Source organism: Asterias amurensis, chromosome 12 (genome assembly GCF_032118995.1).
Source record: "Asterias amurensis chromosome 12, ASM3211899v1".
In the NCBI taxonomy this organism is placed as follows: Eukaryota; Metazoa; Echinodermata; class Asteroidea; order Forcipulatida; family Asteriidae; genus Asterias; species Asterias amurensis.
Window position 1 is genome coordinate 1,881,212 of NC_092659.1, and position 27,294 is coordinate 1,908,505.

Below are 27,294 nucleotides of genomic sequence, written 5' to 3' on the forward strand. Positions count from 1 at the left end.
AGTTTAGATCACAATTATAATCTTTTTATCTTGCGTGGAAATATACATTGAAAGTAAGTTAAACATTTAGCTGTTTTTTTTTAGCAGTGAGGACTTTAACTCAAGTCAAAATCAGTCTTTGATGAGATGTTTTACATAATAAATCATTCATTTGTTGTCTTATTTTCAGATTTGGTTCAATCATCTCAACAAATATGGCAACTGAAAGTTCAAAAGATATGAGCCAGGCTCAGAAAGCTGCTAAGGCTATCAACATCTTTGCCTCCGACCTGTTTCAGGTGTTGGCTCAGAAAGGATCTTCTGGAAACATCTTCTTTTCTCCAATGAGCATCTCTACTGCATTGGCCATGACGTATCTAGGAGCCCGTGGCAACACTTCAAGTCAGATGAGTCAAGTGCTTCAATTCAACGCCTTGGAGGAGGAGTCCAAGCTCCATCAGTCATTTGCTGAGCTCAGCGATCTGATCAACCGAGCGGATGCTCCTTACACCTTGAAGGCTGCCAACAGACTGTTCGGTCAGAAGAACTACGAGCTTCTCCAAGCGTTTAGAGACGAGACTAAGAAGTATTACGGAGCTGAGATGGAGATGCTTGACTTCGTTGGGGATGCGGAAGGATCTCGTACTTTCATCAATGGATGGGTTGAGAAACAGACAGAGAGTCGGATCAAAGACTTACTGGCAGAAGGATCACTTGATGCCATGACTCGTCTGGTGCTCGTCAATGCGATCTACTTCAAAGGAGATTGGGCTGAGAAGTTTCAGACTAGCACTACGTCTGAGGAAAAATTCCACGTGACAGGAAGTAAAGAAGTAAGTGTTCCGATGATGCATCAGAAGAAGAAGTTTCCGTGTAGCCATGATCCATCAGCGAAGTGTTCAATTATTGAGCTTCCTTACATCAAGAAGGAAGTTAGTATGTTCATTGTGCTCCCCGATGAGGTAGAGGGCCTGGGTGGGGTTCTCAAGGAGCTGAGTCATGAGAAGTTGGAGCAATGGATAAGCCAAACACGCTTCAGTCCTCCTCCAGAAGTCATCCTGTCCTTGCCCAAGTTTACCCTGCAACAGGACTTTGTCTTAAATGATGTCTTGGAGGCAATGGGTATGACTGACCCATTTGATTTGCATCAGGCCGACTTCTCTGGGATGACGGGAGGTAAAGATCTCTTTATTTCTACCGTCATCCACAAGGCTTTCCTGGAGGTGAATGAGGAAGGTAGTGAGGCAGCCGCTGCCACGGCTGTGAAGATGATGTTTCGTTGCATGCCGATGAGACCCATTGTGATCAAAGCGGATCATCCTTTCTTGGTTTTAATCCGTGATAATAAATCTGAAGCAATTCTGTTCATGGGACAGTTGTGTGACCCAAGCCAAAAGTAGATCATCAAAAAGGAAAAAAACTCAGTCCACTTTGGTTCTGGTTGGCTCATTGGTTTGTTCCTGCCTGTCCTCTCTATGGACCCTAGACTTAACTCAAGTCCCAATCCAGTGCCATCCCCAGAAAACTACTGTTTTGTGATGATCTGCATTCCCCAACCTGTTCTCTGGACCACATTTTGACGGCGAGTGCGCCCTGTACTAGGCTATGCTACGTGTTGTTTTATAGTAAATTGGCGTGATATGCTTACATGTAGGGGCCTGAATCAAGTCTATGTATCAAGCAGATTGCATGGTTTTTCCTAGTCCTGTAGGGCCTTTCATTTTCGTGTACAGCACAGAGAAAGAGTAATTTTGTTCACTCCTACAATCTAAAACTCAAAATTTTCTTCATCATCTTCATCATCTTCCTCAACACAGGTATCTTCAGGCCTACAGTAGACTTGTGTACAATTAAGTCGTTAAATGTCTGTCGCGTGGTGAGATAGCAAAATGGCTCTCTCGTAACTAGTCTCGCGAGACTGCTGCTCTGCAAGAGAACACTGCTTTAAAAACTGCTCTCATTAAAGGCAGTGGACACCATTGGTAACTACTCACAATAATTATTAGCATAAAACCTTAACAAGTAATGGGGAGAGGTTGATAGTATAAAACATTGTGAGAAACGGCTCCCTCTGAAGTAACGTAGTTTTCGAGAAAGAAGTAATTTTCCACGAATTTAATTTCGAGACCTCAGAATAAGATTTTGAGGTCTTGAAATCAAGCATCTGAAAGCACACGACTTCATGTGACAAGTGTTTTTTTTCTTCCATTATTCTCTCGCAACTTCGACTACCAATTGAGTTCAAATTTTCACAGGTTTAATATTTTATGCATATGTTGAGATACACTAAGTGAGAAGACTGGTCTTTGACAATTACCATTAGTGTCCACTGTCTTTAAACAGGATAGCAGTAGTTGTGAGAGCAGAACTCACAAAGAGCAGCAGTCTTGCAAGATATCGTTTTGGAGAGTTGTTTTGCTATCGCTGCGACAGACATTTAACCACGTGTCTATAAGTAAAGGCCTACTCGGTCACAGTCACTTTTTCCGGTTCCCTGGTTTCATTCAGAAAGATAATAAAATAAGTAGTAAAAGTAGTCAATTTGTGAAAGGAAAATGAATTGGTGGTCAATTTTAAAGTATAAACTTAAAACAATGAAATATTACTTATAGTAGCACTGCATCATGTTATTCTCGTTAAATTAGTATGAACAATAATGAGAATCATGACTCCATTTTTCTTCAAATAATTAAATAATTTTATAACATGTAATGGTGCTTGATAAGTATTTGAATTTCTGAAATTTTTGTTGCAAAATCAGACCATTATATTAATTAAAATAAGCATACCCTCGTTTTCAGAATTAGAATCACAATTTGTTCTGCAGAAAATGTGAGTAGAATAATATATTTCACTCGAAGCAAGTTAACACCTTTTTTCTGACCTTGTTAATTTCCCGACCCTCTTGCTCTGGCCATGCTCTGGCTCAACGATTTTGAAAGTCAAGCTTGTGGAATTTTATGGTTTTGCTTTATTATTCAACTTAATTGTTTAGGTACCAAACTATTATCTTAGTTGTGTGCAGAATTGAGTAATGCCCACTGCTCAGCAAGAAATATTGTTTTAGAATACATGTAGTTCTATTTCTACGGAAGCAAGTTGCCGCCATATGAACACAAAAACTCTCTTATTGTGTGCATACACGATAATTATCGTGTACGTACACTTAAAGTTATCGTATGTACACAGTGAGAGAAACTTATTTAGTTTATGTGATGACAACATGCGCTCCCGAGCTATTTTGTGTTAGGCTTTTCCATAAAAGGATGTACAATATGAATTAGAGTAAACAAGATCTTTGTTTATTATGCAAATGGAATGGACTGTGAATCTGGGGCAGAGGTATAATGTAAATTTGATTATTGGATGAAATTATTTGTGAGTAAAATAATGACCATGTGTGTTATAAGTAGTGTGTTATAAGTAGGGTGTTAACATACCGTACAATGCGACGCTGCGTGTTCAATACTCCGTGTGCAAAATTTTATGGCTTTGCTTACCGCCGAATTCTGAGCTTGCTGTCACCAATCTTTCCTCACAAGGCAAACACCAAAATTCTGCGCTTTCTGTAAAAGAAGAATGCCTAGTAACCGGGCCCGATTTCATAGAGCATGAACAGTTTTGCTTAGCAGATAAAGGTTAAAGGCAGTGGACACTACTCAAAGTAGTTATTAGCATAAAACCTTTCTTGGTAACGAGTGATGGGGAGAGGTTGGTAGTATAAAACATTGTGAGAAACGGCTCCCTCTGAAGTTATGTAGTTTTCGAGAAAGAAGTAATTTTCCACGAATTTGATTTCGAGACCTCAGATTTAGAATTTGAGGTCTCGAAATCAAGCATCTGAAAGCACACAACTGCGTGTGACAAGGTTGTTTTTTCTTTCATTATTACGACCGATTGAGCTCAAATTTTCACGGGTTTGTTATTTTGTGCATTGAGTTGAGTTACCAATAGTGTCTGGTGTCCACAACAGCCAAAGTTATATTAAGTTTGTGACTTGATGCCATGGTACCACACACTAAATTTGTTTAGCCGATTAAATTGTCAAGCAGTATTTTATGCTTAACAGCTTTATCAACTTGGACCCTGGAGTACTTACGAGCACAAGCAAATGTTCCCAGCTAAGCGCTGATTATTTGCTTACGGTAAGTAGAGAGCCATGCCATCGGGCTCTGTTGACTCGCAAAATGTACAGCTTTGTTCAACCGCTGCATATGTGCGTGAACGGGGGACACCGGGTTTTAATTGTAAAAAAAAATAACCTGTAATTATTTATTAATTTATTGTTAATGCAACATGATGATTTAACAAAAAGTGTTTAGAATAAAGAACGTTGAAATTATATAGAAATATTTTACGGCTGTTGTCCTCTTTCTTGTTGAATACACAAACATACATTTTCTTTTCGCCTCGTAAAATCGACACAGCCAGCAAAATAATTAATTGAGATCTATTGCGCTACAAGTTGATTGAGTTTTTTTATTTCATTGAATAGACATGTGTTAATTAAATTTTGTAACAATCGACTGCATCTCTATATCTGTTTTCACTAGCACGGGGAAATAAGAGGGATGTTTCAAGAGCATAATATGATATTATATTTTTTCTACAAAGGTAGGGTCATCGTTCGGTTTTTGTCAAGGTAATACCATTTTGTAGGACAATTTAGCAAGAAACGTACACTAAACTTGGTGCCAACTTTGATAATCAAGTTGATTTTTTTTGGATTTTTTTTTTGTACAGTCGATTGTTTTCGAGTCATACGGACAATATTGCCCCCCCCCCCCCCCTCCATCCAACAGACACAGGTGGAGAATTGCAGCCAAAACATTTTAGTGCAGTCCTGTAGTAGTGCTTTGTTTTATGCAAGGGCACCAAGGCATTTCTCCCGTTGGTAGAGGAGTACTTCGTTTATGAAAGGGCAAGGCCACCAAGGCATTTCTCCCGTTGGTAGAGGAGTACTTCGTTTATGAAAGGGCAAGGGCACCAAGGCATTTCTCCCGTTGGTAGAGGAGTACTTCGTTTATGAAAGGGCAATGGCACCAAGGCATTTCTCCCGTTGGTAGAGGAGTACTTCGTTTATGAAAGGGCAAGGGCACCGATGCATTTTCTCCCGTTGGTAAAGGGCACTCTATAAAGAAAATAGTACATTTCAAGGGCACAAAGGCAATCACCAGGGGGCATGGAGGCGAATGCCTTCGCTGCCTCCATAAAGTATAGGCCTGAAAGTGAGATCGTGGGTGTTGTCACAAACTACCATTATCATTGATTGTATTTTTGTAAAACATAATGTGTATTCCCACACGACTCCACCCGACTCCATGCCTTCAACATGTGCCTTTCCCCATGTCCCGTGTGTGGTATTCACGTTTATAATAGATGTTAAATTTTCATCGGGGATAAAGAATATTAATTTTGTTTTTACCCATACACCGATGTGTGTTAGCACTGTATACTCAGTACTTTCCCGAGTCCTGTGAAAAAATATCACAGGCATGTTACTCGGGTGGTATTCGAACCCACGACCCTTGCAGTTCTAGAGCAGTGTCTTACCAACTAGACTACCGAGGTTGCCCGGCAGCTAGAGGCAGTTCGAATCCTATGTTTTGGCAGCGGGTACCGCAACGATATAATAGATGTTAAATTTGCATCGGGGATAAAGAATATTAATTTTGGTTTTTACCCATACACCGATGTGTGTTAGCACTGTATACTCAGTACTTTCCCGAGTCCTGTGAAAAAAAATATCACAGGCAATCACTTTATTGGCAGCCTTATCTCTCTCTATTGTCAATGTAAAACTCAAAATAACGAACAGACGAACCTTGTACTTGCCAGTCCGTACATAATGACATGATAAAGGAACATGTTTATGAGACATGGTACTGTCTGTGTTTTGTGTCACCAAATGTATACGACTATTATGGAAAGGTTTGCGGTCACATCATGTAATGACTATCTCTAAATGAGTTGGGGTTGTTCCGACGAAAAGAACCTTTTTGGTTTCAACACTACTTTAGTACCCGAGGTGGGTCACATCACAACTATTTCGACCATTACAACCCGAAATTGTTTTCATATCATGTTAGTTTTGTCAAGTCTTTTAGATTTTGTTTTTCACAACAATTGTGAAGAACTATTTAAATCAAAACTTGTTTTTGCTTTTTTAAAATCCTATTTGGGTGACTGTCGCTGACTGGTACCCGAACAACATCAAGGGAGACCACCAACAAAGTGCTAGATAGCTCAGTTGGTAGAGCGACGGCATGGTTACCTGGAGGTCGTTGGTTCGAGTCCCACTTTAGTTATTTTTTCGTTGTTCAACCCCAAATAATTTTGTACACCTTGGCCCGGATATGCTTCTCTCGTCACGCTAATCATTACATTTCAAAACAAAACATAATTTCAATTTTTTATTCGATTTCAGCCAAAGAATTCTTGATGTGGATTTCACTCAGACAAGGAAGCAATAAGGACCAGCGTTTGGATGCAGTCAACATGGCAACTGCCACCATCACGAAACTGACAGTTTTAGTTTATACAACAACTCTTCTTCTTCTTCTTCTTGCCACATCGCTGGGTAATTCTGATTCGGTGTCCAACACAGATCGTGTTGCAAAAGCCTCCAATGACTTCGCACTGCATCTCTACCAAACTCACGCCATGAATTCAGGCCAAGACAACATCTTCTTTTCCCCAATCAGCATCTCAACAGCTCTAGCTATGACTCTGTTGGGCGCACGCGGAAACACCGCACACCAGATGGGCGAAGTCCTGAAATTCGACGCCGTCGAAATGTCGGATCTGCATTCCTCATTTGCCCAGCTCAACACCGCCATCTTCGGCAAGAGTGCCGAGAAGTACACCCTGAACAAAGCCAACCGCATATTCGGCCACAAGGATGTGTTTCTGACTCAGCAGTTCCTCTCGGACACGAACGAGCATTACGACAGCGACGTGTCCACTCTTGATTTCGTCAAGGACGTTGAGGGTGCACGTCGATTCATCAATGCGTGGGTTGAGAAGGAGACTAACCGTAAGATCCGGGACCTTCTCCCCGCTGGTTCCGTCCATCCCATGACGCAACTCGTTCTCGTCAACGCAATTTACTTTAAAGCAGACTGGGCAAAGCAATTCGACCCCAAAAAGACTTACGAAGGAGAGTTCTACGTCTCGGAGACTGATGACGTCCAGGTGTCCATGATGAACCGGAAGTCATACTTCTTCTTTGGTATGGACACCACCCTACGTTGTAAGATTGTCGAGCTTCCCTATGTCGGCAACCACATGAACATGGTAGTCATCCTACCAGACGAGATAGGCGGGTTGGGAAGATTACAAACTCATCTCACGCAAGAGACACTCAGAAATCTCTTGAGCACCATGAGGAACATGACTGTTTCGGTGACGCTTCCAAAGTTCAAACTGGAAGAAACCATCGTCATGAACGACGTCTTGGCAGACATGGGGATGCGAGATTTATTTCACCCCATGAACGCCGACTTGTCAGGCATCACAGGAGAAAAGGGACTGTTCGTGTCAAAGGTCATACATAAGGCCTTCCTTGAGGTCAATGAGGAGGGGAGTGAAGCTGCTGCAGCTACTGCGGTGACCATGATGAAGAGGTCAATTGATCTGACCCCTGAGTTTAGAGCCGACCATCCTTTCCTCTTTTTCATCATGGATGCAGAGACGAAGACCATCATCTTCATGGGACATTACCGGAAGCCAGCTGCAAACAACTCCATCCATGTGGAACTTTAAACTCACATCTTTCTTGCCTCATATTTCTTCTATTTTGTGCCAACATATGAACTGTTGCTTCATTTAACTCTATAGTGTCTTGTCCTTTACACCGCCAGTTATCAACTGGGCTAATTAAGCTATATTTTAAACTTGCTTTTAAGCGAATCGCTTCGGTAACATTATTTAAAGTTTCAGCGTCCAGGGCAAGTTGGTTTATCCGCCGGATTTTTACAAGATAGACTGGTCCGCTGTCTCAAGGGATTTCCCCGTTGACTCGTACACAAACGTGCCTTAGTCTAATGTGAATGTAATAATTATTGTTTCAAATACCTGACTACATCCGTGCATAAAATGTTCATGGGTCCGTTCCTTGAATGGTGAAAAACAATCTCGACTATCTGGAAGACTGTTTGATTGCTGTCAAAATAATCTTCTCTCACCGTGGTGAAAATTCAAGTATGCAACTTTTCAGCTGATCAGCTGATTTTCTCTTTATCGTTGTGTATAAGAAAACACTGTACAAAATCAAAAGTGAAGTGTGATCGCCCATTTCCTCCCTTTTTTTTGTCTGAAAAGTATAAATGATTTGAGGCATTGCATGGTGAGGTGTCAATGGTTTGCGGTATAACACCATGTGTTTATCTACTTGCCGTGTTGAGTTTGTTCTTAGAGAACTGTCTTTCCTTATTCTACTACCGCGTAGTAGATTTATCGGATGTTCGGGAGACTTCGGGAGACTTCTCAGTTCTGAAAAGAACTGTCCTGCTTTATTAACTACTACCCGGGCGGAAGGTATAACAATCAAATAGAAGGTGAAACAAGCTGCAGCATTAAGACAAAGTTTATATATTTTTCATTTTAATCTTTAACATTTCTCATTTTAAACAATTGTATATTGAAGAGTTTTATTTTGAAGGGTGTGCATAACATAGGACGATCATGTTAACGCATTCATTTCTTTTAATGAAGAATTAGACAATTTTACAGTAAAGATCACACTGATGATTGGGCTATGGTTCCCGGTGATTCTTTTCCACAGAGGAACCAAAGCAGAAAAGGTCACAATAGATAGACCCGGTGTCATGCCAAAAAAGTGTCCGCTCATTAGCATACTGTGATTTGATTGTTCATGCGTCCATGACGTCACATTTTTAAAACTGAGTCCTGCCAATTAAGCGTGCATCCATTATTCATTCATTTATTCTTCATCGTCGGAGGTGGTGGACAAATTCGCCTTAAAAAATCGCCCATGAAACCGGTCTCTAACCTGGCTAATTTTTCAACCTTTCATCTAATTCTTTACAATCTCAACCATAAAGCACTGAAGATTAAACATGACATTCATGGAAGGGCATTGTTGCCAAGTTATCAAACCCTCTTTTGAACTCCTTTAATTATTACCCCATGTTGCGAATTTCCGTATCGGGACACTCTCCGGGGCACAGATTTTTTTCCCTGTAATAATGGCTCGGATAATAATTATGACACCCGGATGGAAAGCACGCGTGCTTTTTTGGCGGGTGTTACTTTCTGAAGTGAATTATAGCACATACTATTCTGAACGGCTAACCTGCCAAAAATGTAAAAGAAATATGAAGTTTAGTTTTTCAAAAATTTGATTGGTTTTCAAGCAGCTTCAGTCTTTTAGAGACTTGAGAGTTGAGTGTTTGTTTGGAATTATGTGTAGCCATCCTTTCAAAGTTTTTGGCGGTCCACCGCATGTTCTGCTGCCACCACTCGATGAACTTTGGCCAACACAAAGTACGTGACCTGAAATCCGAAATCCTGAAAAAAAAAAAGTTATGCAAGTCTGAATCAGCGTTATAAAAGCTGCCTGTTATTCAACAAGATGTTATATATTTCGTGTCCCAAAACGTTACGGGAGGTGCTAAGGCATGAGAGGGATAAACCTCGGATAACTTTCCGTATGGCGCCACCACCTTTTCACTCATTTTTACAAAAAGGGATATATCAATCAGGTAAATTAGATACTATATTATTTTATTTCGAATGAAAAAGTGGTGGCGCCATACGGAAACTTTTCCTAAACCTCTCACGAATTGTCGCAGTTGGTTTAGCGGGATTGTGCCTGACGACGTTGAGACGTTGTTTCCAGTCCGGTTCGGGATCATTTTGGGGGTGAGTACATACGCTGATTCGTGTTGCAAATGTTTTTCTAACTAAATAAAAGGAAACGCCATAAACAAAAATAAACAATGTGAAACTGCACCGTGGACGCGGCAAGTTATTTTGAAATGTGTTTTAGTTTTATGCTGTCAAAATGTGACTGTAGCTTGTTGCATTGTTTTATTTTATTATCTTGACATTTTCTTTAATCTTTGATATTCTGATGGTAAATGAAATATTAACAATAAAAAAACAATGACATTCTGTTTTTTCATTTAATTCAGAGCCCAGACTGAACTTCCCAATATTCCAATAATTATTGCTGTTGATTTCTGAACTTCCCAATAATTTTAATGATGCTGTTGATTTATGGGATACTAAATTAATGAAAATAATTATTTTAAAATTAAATAAAAAAACAGATTGTCATTGTCACTATTTCATTTACCACATTATTATGAAATAAAATCGAACTAGTAAAGTAATACAGTAGTAGTACTTACTACTACTGACACTGTATTACTTTACTAGTTCTAGTACTATCAAATGATAGCTTCTTCTTTTCTTTTTTCTTTGGTGTGTGTGGGGGGGGGGGGGGTACTTCTAGGAACTATTGTGGGGGGTAGCAATTATGGAAGTTTGAAAATAAAAAATGTCAAAATTTTATAATTTTGCAGTTAAGAAGCTGAAATAGGGTTGACAAGTTGTTGAATTTAGCAGGAAAAGGCACAAATTGTGACTCACTAAAATTCTCACTTATTTTGTTTTCAGCCATTCAGCAGACCCAGTCATGTCTTGTTCATCATCGGTGAAGAAAGCTCGGAGTGAGTCGCTATGGGGCCTTTTCACTGGTGACTCATTGAGTATGCCGGTCCATTGGTACTACGACCCAGACGACATCAAGCAAGATTATGGGCAGTGGTTGAAAGGATTTGTCGCCCCCAAGTCAAAACATCCCTCAAGTATTCTAACCATCTCCGCTGTCGGTAAGATCAATTGAACCCTTAGTGACATTACTTTGTTACTCATGTCACATCTTTAGTGGAATGTATTGAATTACCTCATAAATATCAAGAATTTGTAGACTGTTAAATTGTCAAAAAATAATCTACAAATATAGCATAAAATAAGTAAAACAATTTTTAGATACTTGAAACACTGATTATGGCGATCTGAAACAGCACAAAACTATTCTATAAACTGAAATAATTGCACAAAATATTTTAAGAAATTAAATTAATGATTTTCTGTTCTTATTTTAACAAAGGTGGGGCCGGACGTAATACATTCGGAAATCGTCCTGACACTGTGATTGGCTCAGTGATACTACACGATAAACTGAAATTCTGGCAGAGTAGGAGTAGATCAGTTCATTATCACCAAGGTAAGCAAGCTTAGCGTGATCATTGCAAAGATGCTTTGTTACAAATCTGGGGACTAGTCACAAACTGACCATTCAGACCTGCCTGTGGTTTGGAATGATACCACTCTCAAGTCTCAACACGATATCCTGTGGTAAATAGTAGTAGTTGAGTGAGAGGTTTTTATCAGCCGACGGATCTCGGGATTCTCTGATGGTGGTAAATACATGTACAAAGTACACAGTCAACCCTCCTACTCTCTGACCATCAATATCATCCAATGGTTTCAAATGATAGATGTACTACAATTTTATATTATAAAATTTATAGAAGAGTTTGCAGTAACACCATGTAATAACAATCTCTAAATGAGTTGGGGTGGTTCTGAAAAGAACCGTTGGGTTAACTCGACGTTTCGATCAGTATAATCTGATCGTCTTCTGGAGAGTTCTCCAGAAGACGATCAGAGCATACTGATCGAAACGTCGAGTTCTCCAGAAGAGGATCAGAGCATACTGATCGGAACGTCGAGTTCTCCAGAAGAGGATCAGAGCATACTGATCGGAACGTCGAGTTCTCCAGAAGACGATCAGAGCATACTGATCGGAACGTCGAGTTCTCCAGAAGACGATCAGAGCATACTGATCGAGACGTCGAGTTAACCCAACGGTTGTTTTCAGAACCACCCCAACTCATTTAGAGATTGTTATTACATGGTGTTACCGCAAACTCTTCTATATCTTATCTCCACCATGCAAAGTTTCAAATCCTACTTATTATAAAATTGGTATTCCCTGTATACCCCAAAGTTCTATGCACAGTTGTGCCACCATACCAAACCCATACATATAGTACAATGATTTCAAATGATGGTTCAACCCACTGGAAAGTGTTACCAAAGTTAATGGGTTAAAAGTACAGTGTGGATAATTTCTTCTAAACTTGAATAAAAATTTTTTTTTTTTACCAGGCATGAAAGCAGGTGACAGCACTTTGAATGCGTGCGTTGCTGGTCAAACTGCCCTCACACTATCCAGTTTATACAACGAGGAACCGACGATGGATGACAGTGCGCTAAGCATGGTGCTAGCTGCTTATGTCAAGTTTATGACAACTCCAGGATCGCACAGCGATACCTACGCAGAGTCTTACCACAGGGAGTTCTTCAGGTAAGAATAAAATCTCACTTTTTTTGGTTTAGTGTACACTAATTGGTAATTTACTCTCATAATATGTTAGCATACAAAAACACACTTGGTAAGGAGCAATGGAGAGCAATACAAAATCGGTGTATATGGGTAAAACCATAATTAATGTAACAGGTCACTGCCTCGGACATGTTGAAGTTGCAGTGAGCTGGCTGGTGCTTTGGGCCCCTACTCGGGGTCACTGTTCCCATGGCAGACCACAAACCACCTATGTGGACACCTTGAGTCGGGACTCTGGGTTGCGTCGGGAGGAGCTGCGTACAGCAATGGAGGACCAACGTGTTTGGAGGCCCCTCATCCGAGATGCTCCGCATCAACTGAATAACTAATATCATATAAGATACAAATAGCGAGATGCATGAATGATGATAATAAAACAGCACTTATAAGGAGCGCTTTTTCTGTGAAACATTCAAAGGCGCCGGTCTGAAAGGAAAAAAAACAAGTTCATGAAAAGGCCTGCTGGAAAAGATGTGTTGTAAATTGCCGCTGGAAGAGTGAGGTGTTTCTCTGATGCGAACGGTTAAGCTGTTCAAGAGCCGTGGGGCAATACTGGAAAAGGCCCTGTCCCTGTAGCTGGCTAAGCGGGTCCGAGGAACAAAGAGCCCGTTGCCTGATGACCTCAGACCTGGGCCCAATTTCATAGAGCTGCTAAGCACAAAAATTTGCTGAGCATGAAATGTTCTATGTGATTTTCAAGATAACCATACAACAGCTGAATACCAGTAACTAGGAAATGCAACAAAATGGAAATTCGGTTGGTAATCCTGTTTTTATCAAGGAAGAAATTTCATGCTAAGCAAATATTCGTGCTAAGCAGCTCTATGAAATTGGGCCCTGGTTTTACATCAAAACCAAGAAGCATAAATTTCATTGTTGTATTTCTCATCTGTGATATATACAGGGATTGGTTGGAGGCAGGTTCCCCAGTGGAAGCGGAAGAAGTGTTGAAGTTTGCCGATGAAAGAGATAAGAGGTTGCAGTCCGGTCACATTGACCATAATATTGACAGCATCGGAGCATTGATTATGCCGATCCCTGTCGTCATGCATTGTGCAAATATGAACAGCTCAGACGCAGTCAAGGTACTTGTATGTTTCAATTTTTGTTGTACGAAAACAGAATTAGCTAATGCAAACTGCTTACCAACTAAAAGGACCTATGGTATAAATGCAAAACAAAAAAAAGGCCTGGAACTTCGCGCTTGAAGAGGAACAGCAATTTCCCTATAACAAGGGCCACTTCTGTGAAGAAAACGACAATTTATATTGGAGCTTTTGCGGGGGTTGGCGTTCGGTCGCGAATGTTGATGCTAGCGATGCAATTGGTATTCGCTTTCATCTCAGTAATTGGATTGATTTGACGTTCTTGTGAAAATATTGTGACTGTTTTTTGTTGTTTTCAGTCACAACAACTAGACACTGTATTCAGCTGATACTTTCAAATCATGTTACTTTTATTTGTATCTTTCTTTATAACTTGTCCTTAAAGCCATTGGACCCTTTCGGTTCAGAAAAAAAATAAAAGTTCACAGTTTTACAAATAACTTGCAGGGTTTACAGAAGGCAATGGTGAAAGACTTCTCTTGAAATATTATTCCATGAATTGCTTTACTTTTTGAGAAAACAGCAAAACAATATAAATTCTCGTTAACGAGAATTACGGATTTATTTTAAACACATGTCATGACATGGCGAAACGCGCGGAAACAAGGGTGGGTTTTTCCGTTGTTTTCTCCCGACTCCGATGACCGATTGAGCCTAAATTTTCACAGGTTTGTTATTTGATATAGAAGTTGTGGTATACAAAGTGTGGGCCTTGGACAACATTGTTTACCGAAAGGGTTCAATGGCTTTAATCAGCATTGCGTTGAAAAAAAAAAAATCTATAACCCTAACTTTTGTTATATCCCAGTGCTTTCATAATATAAGACTCATGTATCCTTTCAGTACGCAGTACGATTGGTTTCCTTGACCCATTGCTCAAGAAGTCTCATCCCATTCGTGGAGCTATACTCCAATGTACTCCATAACGTCTTAAATGGAGCCAGTCTTAAAGACGAGGCCCAAAGAGCATTGGAGTCCTCCGTGCTAGGAGGAAGCTCCACGTGGAAAAGAGCTCAGAAGTATTCAAAGACAGCAGCCAAGTAAGTATCGAAATGAGAAAATAGAATAAGCTGATTGCAAATTGCTCAAACCTGTGAAAATTTTAGCTTGATTGGTCGTCGGAGTTGCGAGATAACTATGAAAGAAAAAAACACCCTTGTCACTCAAAGTTGTGTGCTTTCAGATTCTTGATGCTAAACTTGAGGTCTCGAAATCAAATTCGTGGAAAATTAATTCTTTCTCAAAAACTTTGTTACTTCAGAGGGAGCCGTTTCTCACAATGTTTTATACTATCAATCTCTCCCCATTACTCACAATCAAGAAAGGTTTTAAATTATTTTGAGTAATTACCAAGAGTGTCCACTGCCTTTTAGGGTACAACTATTGTATATTAACTCATTTGGAAGAAGCCCTGGCTCTGAGAATAACCCGTGTGGTAGTGTCTTCAGAAGAATGTATGAGCGGAGGGTTAGGGTTAGCGGAGCGGAGTAAACTGTTCAAAACGTTGAGACCACACCGGATCTTCTCCCCTAAAAGAGTTTTATACCTGGGCCCAATTTTATAGAGATGCTAAGCACAAAAATTTGCTTAGCATGAAATTTCTTCCTTGCTAAAAACAGGATTACCAACCAAATTTCCACATGATTTTCAGGATAAGCAAACAACAGCTGAATACCAGTAACAAACAATATGCAAAAAATGGAAATTTGGTTGGTAATCCTGTTTTAATCAAGGAAGAATTTCATGCTAAGCAAATTTTTGTGCTTAGCAGCTCTATGAAATTGGGCCCTGGTTGTACCCGCAAGTTTACCACTATAGTTCTTCTGTTGATCTACAACACAGCATTTTCCAATTCATTGTATGCTTGTAGAATTTTACTCTTTCACTGCCGTCTTTTATTTTCTGTGTGAATGGTAAATGTTTCAACCATATTATGGTAGAATGTAGCAGTTTTCTACAGGGCCCAATTTCATGGCTCTGCTTACTGCCGAATTCTGCGCTTACGATCGCGATTCCGCGCTTACGTGCAAGCGCCGAATTTCTGCGCTAGCCTTGTAAGCGTAGAATGCCTAATAAAGTGGAGTATGCACGCGCAGAAGCCAAAATCTGCCGCTAACCCGTGAAATACGCTTGCCGTGAGCACAGAATTCCCTGCTTCCGTAAGCGTCGATTATGTGCTTACGGTAAGCAGAGCCATGAAATTGGGCCCTGGTCTTCAGCTTGGAATTTTGAACATCTGTGTCATGAATTAATCCTACGCTGATTGTCACTTTAATCTGTAGATATCCAATGGGGTCAGAGGGGAGACTACGAGTCTATCAGGAGGCTGTATCACACTTTGGATTAGCATGCTACATTAAAGGGGCAGTCACTTCACTCTTCTTTGTTGCACATGAGTTCCATGATAACTTTGAAGCAGGCGTTCTCACCAATACTAATTGTGGAGGTAAGTTATTGAAGATCCTTCTTTGTTTCCTTTAAAGGGAATGCAAACTGTTTGGTTTTAGTAACTGTTCGATTAATCCTATACAAGTATAGATACATGTATTACAATAAAACTAACCGTTGACATATTGCCAATAATCTGGCGATGTTTTTTAAGACCTTATGCACATGATGCATTTCAGTAGGGCGCCCTCACCTAGAGGTCAAAAGGAGGTTGTTCATTGGCCAATCCATAAATCAGTGAGTTTTGATTGTTTTTCACCGTTTTCCTCAAAGATGGCGGCTGGATGATGTCAATGCTTAGCGCGTCTACCAGTGTTGAAGAATAGGCAGACGCGCGCGATCTAGCCGTATAGCTGTAGCCGAAGTCGCCGTTTCGGACACGGCCTTAAGGTCTATTGCCATTAATTTTTGAGTGGTTACCAAGCAGATACCTTACCTTAAAGTGCAATCTTGAAACTTGTTGGTGCAGTGACCTGAGATGTTCTTTTGTGTTTCTCTTTAATCAGGAGAGAATTGTCATCGCGGCGGTGCCCTCGGAGCTCTTCTGGGAGCAGAGGCAGGGCGTACAGGGAAAGACGTCCCTAAGGAATTCAAATCTGGCCTTCAAAGTTCACAAGACGTGATTCAGGATATCTTAGATGTTTGGAAATAAACTCATTAAGCAAAAATGTTTTTGTACAGTTCTTAAAAGAAAACTCCTCTAGCTATTAGTATTCTTAGAATATAATTTCCAATTTGAATGTGCAAGTTATTCGCTTGTATTTATATTGGTTGAAATCAAGTAAATAAACCAGAAATGGCAATTTTGTTGCACATAGCCATTGTTATTTGGTTGTCTTTATATAATATTTTGGGAACTAAAAAACAAGCTCTGGTGTTTCTAATCAACAGGGTGTGGGTTCGAGTCCTGGTCGTAGCACTTTTGTTCTTGAGTATGACACTTAACCAGTGCATTTATCAAAAAAAAAAAGAATGGGATCGCATCGGTGTTCCTAATATGATTGGCTAGCATGCCTTGTTACATGGCACCTTGTTACATGGTGATAAAGGAACAAGTTGCCTTGGATCGGCGGAGTTGGTCTTTGAAAAGGTTTTTGTAACCTTGTTATAAAATGCATATGACTAGAAAGTTATTTTAAAAGTAGAATATAATGATCCACACAAGTATCACTCGAAATTGCGTGGTTTTCCTTTTACCTCATTGACAAAAACTGTCGGCCATTTATTGGAGTCAACTTTCTGACTCCCATAAATGGTTGACTGTGTTAGTTCGCAAAGCAAAAGGAAAACCACGCAATTTCGAGGCAAATGTGTGTATCATTGTACATGTATTCTACTTTTATAACATCTTTTCAACCAAATACATTTTATAACAAACGGAAACAAACGCTTTTCAAAGACCAACTCGTCCGATCCAAGGCAACGTGTTCCTTTTAGTTAAGGAATAATTTGTACTTGGAAGCGCCTAGAGCGTTACTGAGTGTCGAATATGAGCGCTATGTAAGAAGCCACTATTATTATTGATACTCCTAACATAACCAAAGTTGTACATTGTATTGATTCAAGAGAGTAAAAAAACCCAAAATAAACCAGATGTGACGCAATTTGGTACCTTGTTTGGATAGAATTAGAAGCAGTGTCATTTTCGTATGTCAGCTATTATCACAAATATTGCCATTTGTTTTGTGTAAAAAAGGGATAATTAATATCAACCCAACATTATTGAGAAACAAAATAAAATGTTGTTAAATGATTGTTCAATATTATGGTTTTCTGTAATAACAGTACTGGTCTACCAGTCTTAGAAGAAAATAGAACAGTAAACTAACTTTTTTCCTTCATTTTTGTGCATGTGTATTTATATTACTTCAATTGATTGGTCATCTTAATAAAATTGTACAAAACTGTGGAAAAAAGAACTTTATTTTGTCTTCTTAATATATACCGATCTTCAATTTGTCGGTTACTTTTCTGAGGTTTTATCAATATTATGCTTAACATAGTCTTAACACAATGAGGTATGGATACATGATGTAAAAATACATTATTTCAAACTCTATTGTGATGTAAATTAAAGTGAACAAAAATGGACACTTAGTTAAAAAATTACATGGGTGGATAATCATCTTTGAAACAGTCCTTTCAGAATCACTTGTTAAAACAAAAGTCAAGTATTAAAAAAATTACTTGTTTCCATGGTAAATATTTTAAGTACACTGTCCCTCATTGAATTCATAGACCACGCCCACCCCTTCACCCTTTTAAGATCCCGGAGCGATGACGATAAAGTACTTGTACAAGTCTACTTTTGATAGCCAATTATCACGGGTACCAGTATGCAAATGTTTTACGTAGAAAGTCCATGGCGTGCGGATACCAGTGGACTGTTGCTATGGTCACATTAAGGTGTTTGCTTGTCACTACGTGCAGTAAATAACTACACGAAACGCTACCCCGTTAAATCAATCACATCGCAAAGTTGATCGCCATTTTGTGAACAGAACGCATTGCCCTTTGGAGTGTATTCGCCCGCCGTTTGGTTGTTAGAGGTGCAACGTCGTCAACACAACACACACATGAAGGTACACGAAGAAGAGTTTCTAACTTCATATTTACACTGATTTACCTCCGCACATTCCACCAACTAAAAAGAAGTGAATTCAACTTGGTTATCGTTACGACGTTTTTATACGCAACATAAAAATTGTTCTTCTGCTGTTTTGATTTGATCTCCAATTCCGTCAAGATGAGTGTAGCAAAGGGAACCAGGAGCCACACGAAACCCATAATTGCAGATGCTTTCACAGTTAAATCACAAATGAAAAATGCACAAGTTATCAGCCCGAAGAAAGCTGGTGCTTTCGTTCAATCGCCGGGAAAGCCGACGGAATTCAGAAAGTTCTACGAAAGAGGAGACTTCCCAATCGCTCTCGAGCATGACACAAAAGGCAACAAGATCGCATGGAAGGTAAAGATCCCCTTTTATTCACCACTTTTAGTTACGCAGAGACTAAAGTTTGCATTTTATCGACTAAATATTCAAGGTTTAGAAATTATTTGGGATGTCTTCAATTCAAACTGCTTCTTTATACTTTCTTAACTTTGTTTTGTTTTAAAAACTTTACACCAAAATCAACACAAATTTCAATATTTGAAAGTTGCAAATTCCTGAATCAGCTTGATCAGTGTTGCATAAAAACCATGATAGTTACCGATTTCAATGTGTCCAGAATGCAGACTATACTATACCAATCTACCACTAGCCACAGTTTCAGTCTAAACAATTGTTCTAACATTGTCTATTTGTTTTTATTTACATTTTTTAGATAACTTCAACATATTCAATCCATTTCTTCTTTTTCCCTTTTGTTTCATCCAGGTGGAGATAGACAAGCTCGACTACCATCACTACCTTCCCATGTTCTTCGATGGACTCAAGGAAACAGCTCACCCCTACGAGTTCTTCGCTCGGCAAGGCGTTCACGACATGCTGGAGCACGGCGGCTCAAACAAAATCCTTCCAGTTATCCCCCAGTTAATCATCCCCATCAAGGAAGCCCTAAATCTGCGGAATCCCAAAGTTCTCTGTACGACGCTGAAGGTCCTTCAACATCTGGTGGTATCAGCCGACATGGTCGGAGAGGCGCTCGTTCCATACTACCGACAAATCCTTCCGATCCTTAACACCTTCAAGGCACAGAACCTGAACATCGGAGACGGCATCGACTACGGACAGCAGAAGAGGGAGAATGTCGGAGATCTTATTCAGGAAACGTTAGAAGCGTTTGAGAAACACGGTGGTGACGACGCATTCATTAACATTAAATATATGGTGCCAACCTTTGAATCATCAGTTCTCAATTAAATGTATATAAAAATGTTTATTAACTGAATTTTGGCAGCAAACAATCCAGTTTAAAAAAGGCATCAAAGTTGTACTGGTAGTGCAAAGAAAAATTTGTAAATATTATTGACATCACCTTCATTTTGAAGAACAAAAGTTTGTTTGTTGCCAAACATCGAAATATTGTCACCAATCAACACTGATTCATAACTGTGATTAGTTTTCATCTACTGGCGTGTTCCTTTTACCCAAGAAGAAACGGCTGGTTTAGTTTTGGGTCCAGGAAGTTTCGTAAAGAAGTATTTGTAACAATGTTTGAATGGTTGTTACACTCAAGGAATAAGTAACTATGTCAGTAAAATAAATTATTAAAATCTTCTCGGATGAAAACAATTGAATTGGGATCAAATAATCTTGTTGAGAACATTCATTCTTGAAGTTTTCTTAGTAAAAAAAAAAAAATAGAATTGATCTGTGCGAGTATTGCTAAATACGGCTGTTTTATTGCCCCAAAACAGCACAAAACCTAAAATCTTGGACGTTTGTTAAGTTTACACAGCAGTTTGAAAAGAAAAGTCAATTTTGAAAAACAGTCTGAAGTTTTTATACAACAAATAATTTTTTTAAATTCCGTCCATAATTTTGATTTTAAATAAATTCTTTTTCATATGCATTGTTTTCTTCCAAATGAGCCGTCCATTCATAAAAACCAAACCAAAAATAAGAAAAACAAAGTGCTAAAATGAGTCTAAATTGGAAAGTTCTGAATAATATAGAAACTTATATGTTAAACTGCAGTTTGTAATTACCTTAGAACTATGACTTCACTTTCAGACAGGGAACACTTTTGGTAAGTTCTCAAAAATTGAATTGTTGTAAAAACTTTCTTGGTAAAGAGCATTGGAGAGCTGGTGATGTTATACTGTAACATATTGTTAGAAACAATATCCTTTGAGCTAATGTGGTTTTAGAGCATGAAAGAGGTAATTTGTCACAAACAAATTTGAATCTTCTTAAAAGGCTGCAGGCATGAAGCATCTGAAAGCACACAATTCCAAATGTATGCACCAACGGTTTTTTTCTTTCATTATTTCCTTGCAATTACCAATTGCGCCCACAATATCAAAGGTTTGTTATTTTATTTTTGAGAAACACCAACTGAGGAAGCTAATCTTATACAATTACCAAAAGTTTACCCTGCCTTTAAACATAATCATCATTTTTTTACATTTTTTTTTTTTTGGGGGGGGGGGGGTGTTGTCATCTGTTGTCATGGTTGTTTAAGAAACTATGTAAATTTTCTTGACATAAAATTCTACCTGTATAAGGCTTTTGTTAAGAATTGTAAGTTTGTTTATTGCTTGTGGGGTGATGTCATGAACAATAGCGATACTTGCAAAGCTATGGCATTTAATGTAAAAAATGTAAATACTATTTCATTATATACTGCATAGACATGAGGTCAATTATTTGTAACACATAAAATGGTCAATGTATGCTTTCTAAAACTTAACAACACAGGCCTGCAACTCCTTTCAACCTTGAAAGGGGAACTTTTATTTTGCAAAAGGCACTTCTGTTGGCATATCTATGGGAATCTTCTGAAAGGGCACCAAGGCCAATGTTGGGGCAACAGGCTATGTGCCCTTCATGTAGTTCCAGACCTCCGTTGAGTTGAGTCAATGTCAACCAACATTAAGAGAGATTGTCCACAAAAACTATGAGGAGACAACTATTTAGTGTTGTGTTGCTGTTTGGCACATTTATTCTAAAAACATAAAACTAATTGTTGGCTTCAAAAGTGTTCAAATTATAATAAAAATTGATGTATAAATGTTAAGAAGAGTACTCTGTCTAGTGTCTACAGGAATGTTTTTTTGAAATAAACTGGTATGGTTTACACGAAAAAAGTTTGTGATAGCAATTTGATTACTTTTTCAAAATATCTCTTAATTAAAAAAATAATTCACAATAATTTTTTAAAGTCAAGCCTAAATAAAACTAATTGCAGTGACAATAACTCTTTTACAGCATAGCAAAATGCTTCACAAAATTATCAATTTTATTGCTACTCAGAAATCACCATTTGCTACTCAGTATGAGCAATCAGCATGTTTTAGTCAAAATAGTTTTAATTTACATTATTTTTCTATGCAAAAGTGTTTGTACAATTTTGCTTTATACTCGTCTTCATTTTTAAAAGTTCAATTAGATTTTTAGATTGATTCAAGTGTATAAAATCAGTTACACTATTGCGATCCAAGAAACATATTAATTAAGAACTGCCCTTTTAGTGCGTCAAAATGTATGCGTGAAAATGTCTGTCAACATTTTAAAAAGATAATGACAAAAAAATAGGGCTAAATATGAGATTGACGTTTCAAGTCCACATCTAGTACATTTGTCTTTGTTCTACCCAAAATATTTTAAAATTTACCCAGTGAGTTTCCCTTGCGGTTTATTACTTGATAAAAGTCAAAGACTTGTAACACTATGTGGACTTATCCTTTCTACAGAGTGTTGCACAGTACACCTAGCCTTGATTCAAGGCTGTTGGTGAAGTGTGCCCCGGCCTGGAGCGTGGCACGATTCGGCAACAAAAACTGCACACAGTGTGTATACACGAACAACGTATACATTGTATGTGCAGTACATTGTACAGCGAGAACAGTATAGCGTAGTCATGAGTTCGGTCGTGTCTTCAACCTCGTGCTACTTAGAAAGTACTCATGTACCGTAGTGTACTGTACAGATGGTAAATGTACAGTATGTGTACATACGCTGTACACGTATTATATGCATGCTTGTGTTATGTATGGGGGTGCGCTGGCGGAATTCAGTGGGGACTGGGATTTTGCAGGTCGCGGCTGGCTGGAGCGCCTTGATCAAGGCTACAGTACACGTAGGTCCTAATGTAATTTCTTCAACAAAGGAATGTCCACATAGTGTCAGCAACACAGAGCTGTTAAAGACACTGGACGCTATTGGTAATTGTCAAAGACCAGTCTTCCCATATGGTGTATCTTAACGCATGCATACAATAACAAACCTGTGATAGTTTGAGCTCAATTGGTCGTCTAAGTTGAGAGAGATGAATGAATTTAAAAAAACACCCTTGTCACATAACGTTGTGTGCTTTCAGGTGCTTGATTTCGAGACCTCAAAATGTAACTCTGAGGTCTTCAAATCACATTCATGGAAAATTACTTCTTTCTCGAAAACTACATTACTTCAGAGGGAGCAGTTTCTCACAATGTTTTATACTATCAACAGCTCTCCATTTTTCGTTACCAAGTAAGGTTTTATGCTAACTTGTTTTTATAGTAATTACCAATAGTGTCCACTGCCTTTAAGGTGAAGCTTCATTGATTTTGTTGATAAGTCTATTGGAACACATTGCACATTTGGAAACCTTATGGGGAGTTTATTGGGGACCCTACTGTATCCGAATGAAGTATTCCTTTAAAAGATTGTTTAAGCTGACGGCAAATTATTCTTCTCAGCCCATTGCAACCAGCCGCCAGGAAAGTGCCTTGCCCTGGAAAACAACAAAACAACGACATAATAATAATTTTCACATGCATCTATTTGAATAAAAACACAAAACTATCTACATGTACTTGAAACATGCATACTTCTTTTGAAGGTGTTTTACAGGATTGGTAGAGCTGACCAAATAGTCATAGACAGTGGTCATGTTTTGTGTAATCAACCAAAACATGAAATAAACCTGTTACAATTTGGGCATAATCCTTGTGCGAGTCAGTAGAAAATAGTTAAAACCTCAACGCAATGTTGAGTATGTAAACACACTGTCCTTAACTTTGGTTGTCAAAACCGAAATAAGCTGTTGCATTTTAAAGGTTTTCGGATAACTATGCCAACAGTTTTCTTGTATATGAGTTTATTTCAGAGGGAAATATTTTACAGAAAAGAAAAAGCAGTTCTGTTATGAACTTCATTATCAGGCAGCTTTCAGACTGAAATAAAACAATGTTGTTGATCCTTACCAATCCGTTCTATTAATAATATACAGCCTTGTGCAACATATATGTGCTACTCGGCTAAATCAATCACAAGAACCATCTCTGCCCTCACAGGTACCCATTTACCCCTGGGTGATTAGACACAATTAGAGTCAAGTGTCTTGCTCAATGACACAAGTGTCACGACAGGGATTCGAACCCACACCCTGATGACTCAGCAACCAGAACTTGAGTGCACTAAATCTTTTAAAGTAAAGTCAAAGAAACATTCAATTACTTGGTAAATCCTAGCTCTTTGGCAAGGTTGACTGCATTCAAGCTGCGTACTCCACTTCTGCAATGAAACACGATGTTGTCTTCCGCCTCCTTGGGCCGAGGGCTCTTGTATTTCATCTCAAACTTGTCTTCAGGTAGTCTCAAGGAGTCTACCAATTCACCCACTGGAAAGAGAAACATACAAACCACTTAGAAGAAATTAACAATCATTAGGCCATTCACAGCATAGACTGGTGGACAAGTGGTTGATGGTCTGCCGCGATGATATAGTCGAGTTGTGGCAGTGCTCTCGCCAGATCACTTCATGCTCTCGCGTGAACTGCTGGTTGCCGACTTCTTTTTATAAATGGGGCCGTAGTTGGAGAGCAGAAGTCTCGCGGAGCCAGCAGTCTCGTGAGAATACCGCGGGTAGATTCGGAATAGAGTCGGACTGCTATCACCGCAACAGACATTTTAACAACTTGTCCACAAGTCCATCTACAGCAGGGCTCAAGTTTGGGTGGAAAATTTATTTTAAGAGGTGCTGCTTATAAAGAACACATTGTGAAGTCCCAAATCGCATTTCTGCTTTGTGTTTCTTTGCTTTGCTGTCCTCTTTTAACAACATGCGATACGGCGCGCTGACCATGGTAGCAAGGCTGGGACCTAATACATACGAAGGTCTTAGAACCAAGACTAAGGATTGACTTACAAGGGATATGCGTTGAGCCGGTAATCTGCCCAAATTCAGCCAACTCTGCTGCTTCCCTCACATCAATCAGCTGAATGTCGCGACTTTCAATTCGCTTCACCAAACCCTCGTAAAATACATTGACGTCATCCTCCTCAAGGACTGAAGAGTCGCTGCTCCAGGCTCGGCAAAACTGGACTTGAGCTGTCAAAAAAAATTTGAATTTAAATTTTTTTTTGCAAAAAGTAGTTAATGGCCTAACATTTCGACCCTAGCAGAGTCTTTCTTGAAGGCTAAATGACAACACAACAAATATGAACAAATAACCCCCCAAAAAAGCATTACAAAAAGGTTGTACAGATTCTTTTTAGTTCTACTGAAAGTGCTTTATGTTCAGTTCCATGATCATTTTAGCTACACCCAGTCTTATCCAAACTTCCAACATACTGCGACTTAATCAGGCCATGTGCTTAAGCTTTTTGAAAAGTAGCCCACAATGGCCCAATTTCATAGAACTGCTAAGCAGAAAAAAAGTAGCTAATAAGCACAACAAAATATGCTTACCAGAATAAGTTTATATAGCCAAAATGCCATGTAACATGTACAAATTGTGACTGGTATCCTGCTCATTTCTGCTAAGCAGCAAATTGTTAAGCAATATTTTTTGCTTAACCCAGGCTATTGGCCACATCTCCCAGGCTGCCTGAAACAAATTGCAAGCCCTTTTGTTGCAAAACCATACTCATTCTTTCGATTACTATGTAGCTGTGCAATACCAAATCAAACTAACACCAAAATGGAGGATTTTAAAAGGAGGTTTCATCCTCATTTTTTGTTCAATATTTACATACATTTCACACATGTTGATTGAGACTGTTGTTGGAGAGGATTCTTGAAGATCAACCGGTGGAAAGATCTCACTTGATGAGAAGGAAGTCTGTGACTTGACTCACTGCTCAAGGAAGATGGAGTACATCTGCACATGGAGGTAAAAATGAATGATATCAGTATATAATAGAAGTTAAATTTGCTTCTGGGATAAATAATATTAATTTGGGGTGTTACCCATACGTTAGGACTGTTAGTTGGCGATAACGTAACTCTCATGCCGACGGCAAAGCAGGAGGGTTCCCGCTTCGCCGTCGGCAGGAGGATTACGTTATCGCAACTTTAGCACTATATACTATAGTACTTTCCTAAGTTCTGTGAAAAAAATCAGTAGGCATATTTCGGGTGGGATTCGAACCCACAACCTTTCAAATTCTAGCAGATGTCTCACCAACCAGACCACCGGGATTGCCGGGTAGCTAGATGCAGTTCAAATCCTATATTTTAGCAGCGGGTACCACACTGATTGAAGAGATGCAAAGGTTGTGGGTTCGAATCCCACTTGTGTATTATATGCCTGTGATGTTTTTCACAGCACTCGGGGAAAGTACTGAGTAACATCGGTGTATATGTTGCGTCAAATAAAAATTAATCAGTATGTAGTTGACTTAAATTTTGTAAAAAAAATTTTTCTCACACCTGAGGATGTAGTCAATCGATTGAGTAAATATAAAAAGTGTAAAATAAATAGTTGTCATTGGGACCGGTCTGGACGATGGATATTTGGCTAAATCCTAAAATATTTTGTGAAAAAAAATTAAAAATTGTGAATTCTCCTCCGCTCCCCTTCTCTCCTCCATCCTCTGTCTCCTCTCTCATCCAGTCTCCATGGTCTCCATGTATCTAGTTGCGATAACGTAACCCTCCTCCTAACAGCTGCTCGAGAGGAGGGTTACGCTATCGCAACTACCATGGCATGTATCTACCTGTTATCAACGCTGGAAGGAATGGAAGAAAAGTTAGCAATCAATCAAATAATGCAATGAATGAACTCACCGGGATTCGAACCTGTATTGTATTGTAATTGTTGTAACAAGGGCAAGACAAGAGAGAACAAATTACTAAACATGCTAAACCCCTAAAATACACATCAATTATAATTGCCTTCTTATCCAATTACTCATGAGTCATGTCATACAATAAAATATTTAACAATCATAATCTTCTTGGGTGGTTGATGGTGCTTCTCTTTTTATGTGTGCAGGCTAGGCTGCTTTACTCATAAAGTTAACACACAAATTATTGCAATAGGATTTTGTTTTTAAAACTACAGGACTTTTGCTTTTGTTGTCACTGTTTGTCAGGTGTTGTGACTTACTGATTTACTTTTTGTTCAAAATACTTACGCTAAACGTCGGCCAAATGTCAATCCAGCCCGACAGTTCAACACTGTTGGTGCAGTTAAAATTCGGTTGACAACGGCTGCCATAATTTATTATGAAAATTATCTCGATTCGATTCTACTTCTAGGGAGGCCCAAAACCAAAACAAAACAATGTTGATCTTTTGCCTCTCCCCTTTTTATTTTTAGCTCTCAAACTCCTCCTCAGTTTTGTGTACTTGTTTAATATTGCGTTGCAACTTTTTTTTCAAGTGCAACTTGAACGCGGGGTCGACAAATACTGTACTTTTTCTGTTAGAAGACGAGGATCCTA

The 27,294-nt window shown here is 39.0% G+C and overlaps 4 protein-coding genes, 1 long non-coding RNA gene and 1 pseudogene across 6 annotated transcripts in view; 4 read left to right on the forward strand and 2 right to left on the reverse strand.

Annotated features, from left to right (window-relative positions):
* LOC139945201 (serpin B6-like) overlaps positions 1–27,294 on the forward strand; it is a 49,699-nt gene that overhangs the window by 1,299 nt on the left and 21,106 nt on the right. The window contains exon 3 of one of the 2 annotated variants that reach the window (XR_011787061.1): positions 170–1,945. Coding sequence is in view for 1 of the 2 variants with exons in the window: in XM_071942495.1 (XP_071798596.1) it covers positions 195–1,379 (1,185 nt within the window). In the remaining variant the exon portion in view is untranslated. Of the gene's footprint in view, positions 1–169; positions 4,348–27,294 lie in introns of those variants that run through there. The other variant, XM_071942495.1, reaches the window with a different exon arrangement.
* On the forward strand, positions 5,973–7,944 carry LOC139945197 (leukocyte elastase inhibitor pseudogene; annotated as a pseudogene).
* On the reverse strand, positions 8,090–9,870 carry LOC139945205 (uncharacterized). The gene is made up of 2 exons (XR_011787062.1): positions 9,776–9,870; positions 8,090–9,635 (listed from the first exon to the last, which is right to left on the reverse strand). It is a non-coding gene; the product is annotated as an uncharacterized lncRNA (long non-coding RNA).
* LOC139945196 (uncharacterized) lies at positions 9,575–18,159 on the forward strand. The gene is made up of 9 exons (XM_071942492.1): positions 9,575–9,704; positions 9,795–9,864; positions 10,624–10,838; positions 11,120–11,236; positions 12,184–12,382; positions 13,326–13,506; positions 14,371–14,567; positions 15,810–15,973; positions 16,482–18,159. The coding sequence occupies exons 1-9, from the start codon at positions 9,575–9,577 to the stop codon at positions 16,625–16,627; spliced, it is 1,419 nt and encodes a 472-aa protein (XP_071798593.1). The 3' UTR covers positions 16,628–18,159.
* On the forward strand, positions 18,403–20,693 carry LOC139945202 (parkin coregulated gene protein-like). The gene is made up of 2 exons (XM_071942497.1): positions 18,403–18,943; positions 19,355–20,693. Exons 1-2 carry the CDS (start codon positions 18,722–18,724, stop codon positions 19,838–19,840), a joined length of 708 nt encoding a protein of 235 aa, XP_071798598.1. The 5' UTR covers positions 18,403–18,721; the 3' UTR covers positions 19,841–20,693.
* LOC139945203 (thiosulfate sulfurtransferase/rhodanese-like domain-containing protein 3) lies at positions 21,066–27,223 on the reverse strand. Its single transcript, XM_071942498.1, has 5 exons — positions 26,986–27,223; positions 25,603–25,727; positions 24,773–24,955; positions 24,083–24,245; positions 21,066–23,357 (listed from the first exon to the last, which is right to left on the reverse strand). The coding sequence occupies exons 1-5, from the start codon at positions 27,066–27,068 to the stop codon at positions 23,294–23,296; spliced, it is 618 nt and encodes a 205-aa protein (XP_071798599.1). The 5' UTR covers positions 27,069–27,223; the 3' UTR covers positions 21,066–23,293.

Bases quoted from the DNA above. Each gene is read 5' to 3' on its own strand.
- LOC139945196 (XM_071942492.1), top strand. From the start codon at position 9,575: ATGTTATATATTTCGTGTCCCAAAACGTTACGGGAGGTGCTAAGGCAT. The intron at 13,507-14,370 runs GTACTTGTATGT...GTATCCTTTCAG, and splicing joins ACAGCTCAGACGCAGTCAAG to TACGCAGTACGATTGGTTTC. The intron at 14,568-15,809 runs GTAAGTATCGAA...TTTAATCTGTAG, and splicing joins TATTCAAAGACAGCAGCCAA to ATATCCAATGGGGTCAGAGG.
- LOC139945202 (XM_071942497.1), top strand. From the start codon at position 18,722: ATGAGTGTAGCAAAGGGAACCAGGAGCCACACGAAACCCATAATTGCA. The intron at 18,944-19,354 runs GTAAAGATCCCC...TGTTTCATCCAG, and splicing joins GCAACAAGATCGCATGGAAG to GTGGAGATAGACAAGCTCGA.
- LOC139945203 (XM_071942498.1), bottom strand. From the start codon at position 27,068: ATGGCAGCCGTTGTCAACCGAATTTTAACTGCACCAACAGTGTTGAAC. The intron at 25,728-26,985 runs GTAAGTATTTTG...CTCCATGTGCAG, and splicing joins ACATTTGGCCGACGTTTAGC to ATGTACTCCATCTTCCTTGA. The intron at 23,358-24,082 runs GTAATTGAATGT...GTTGTTTTCCAG, and splicing joins AAAGAGCTAGGATTTACCAA to GGCAAGGCACTTTCCTGGCG.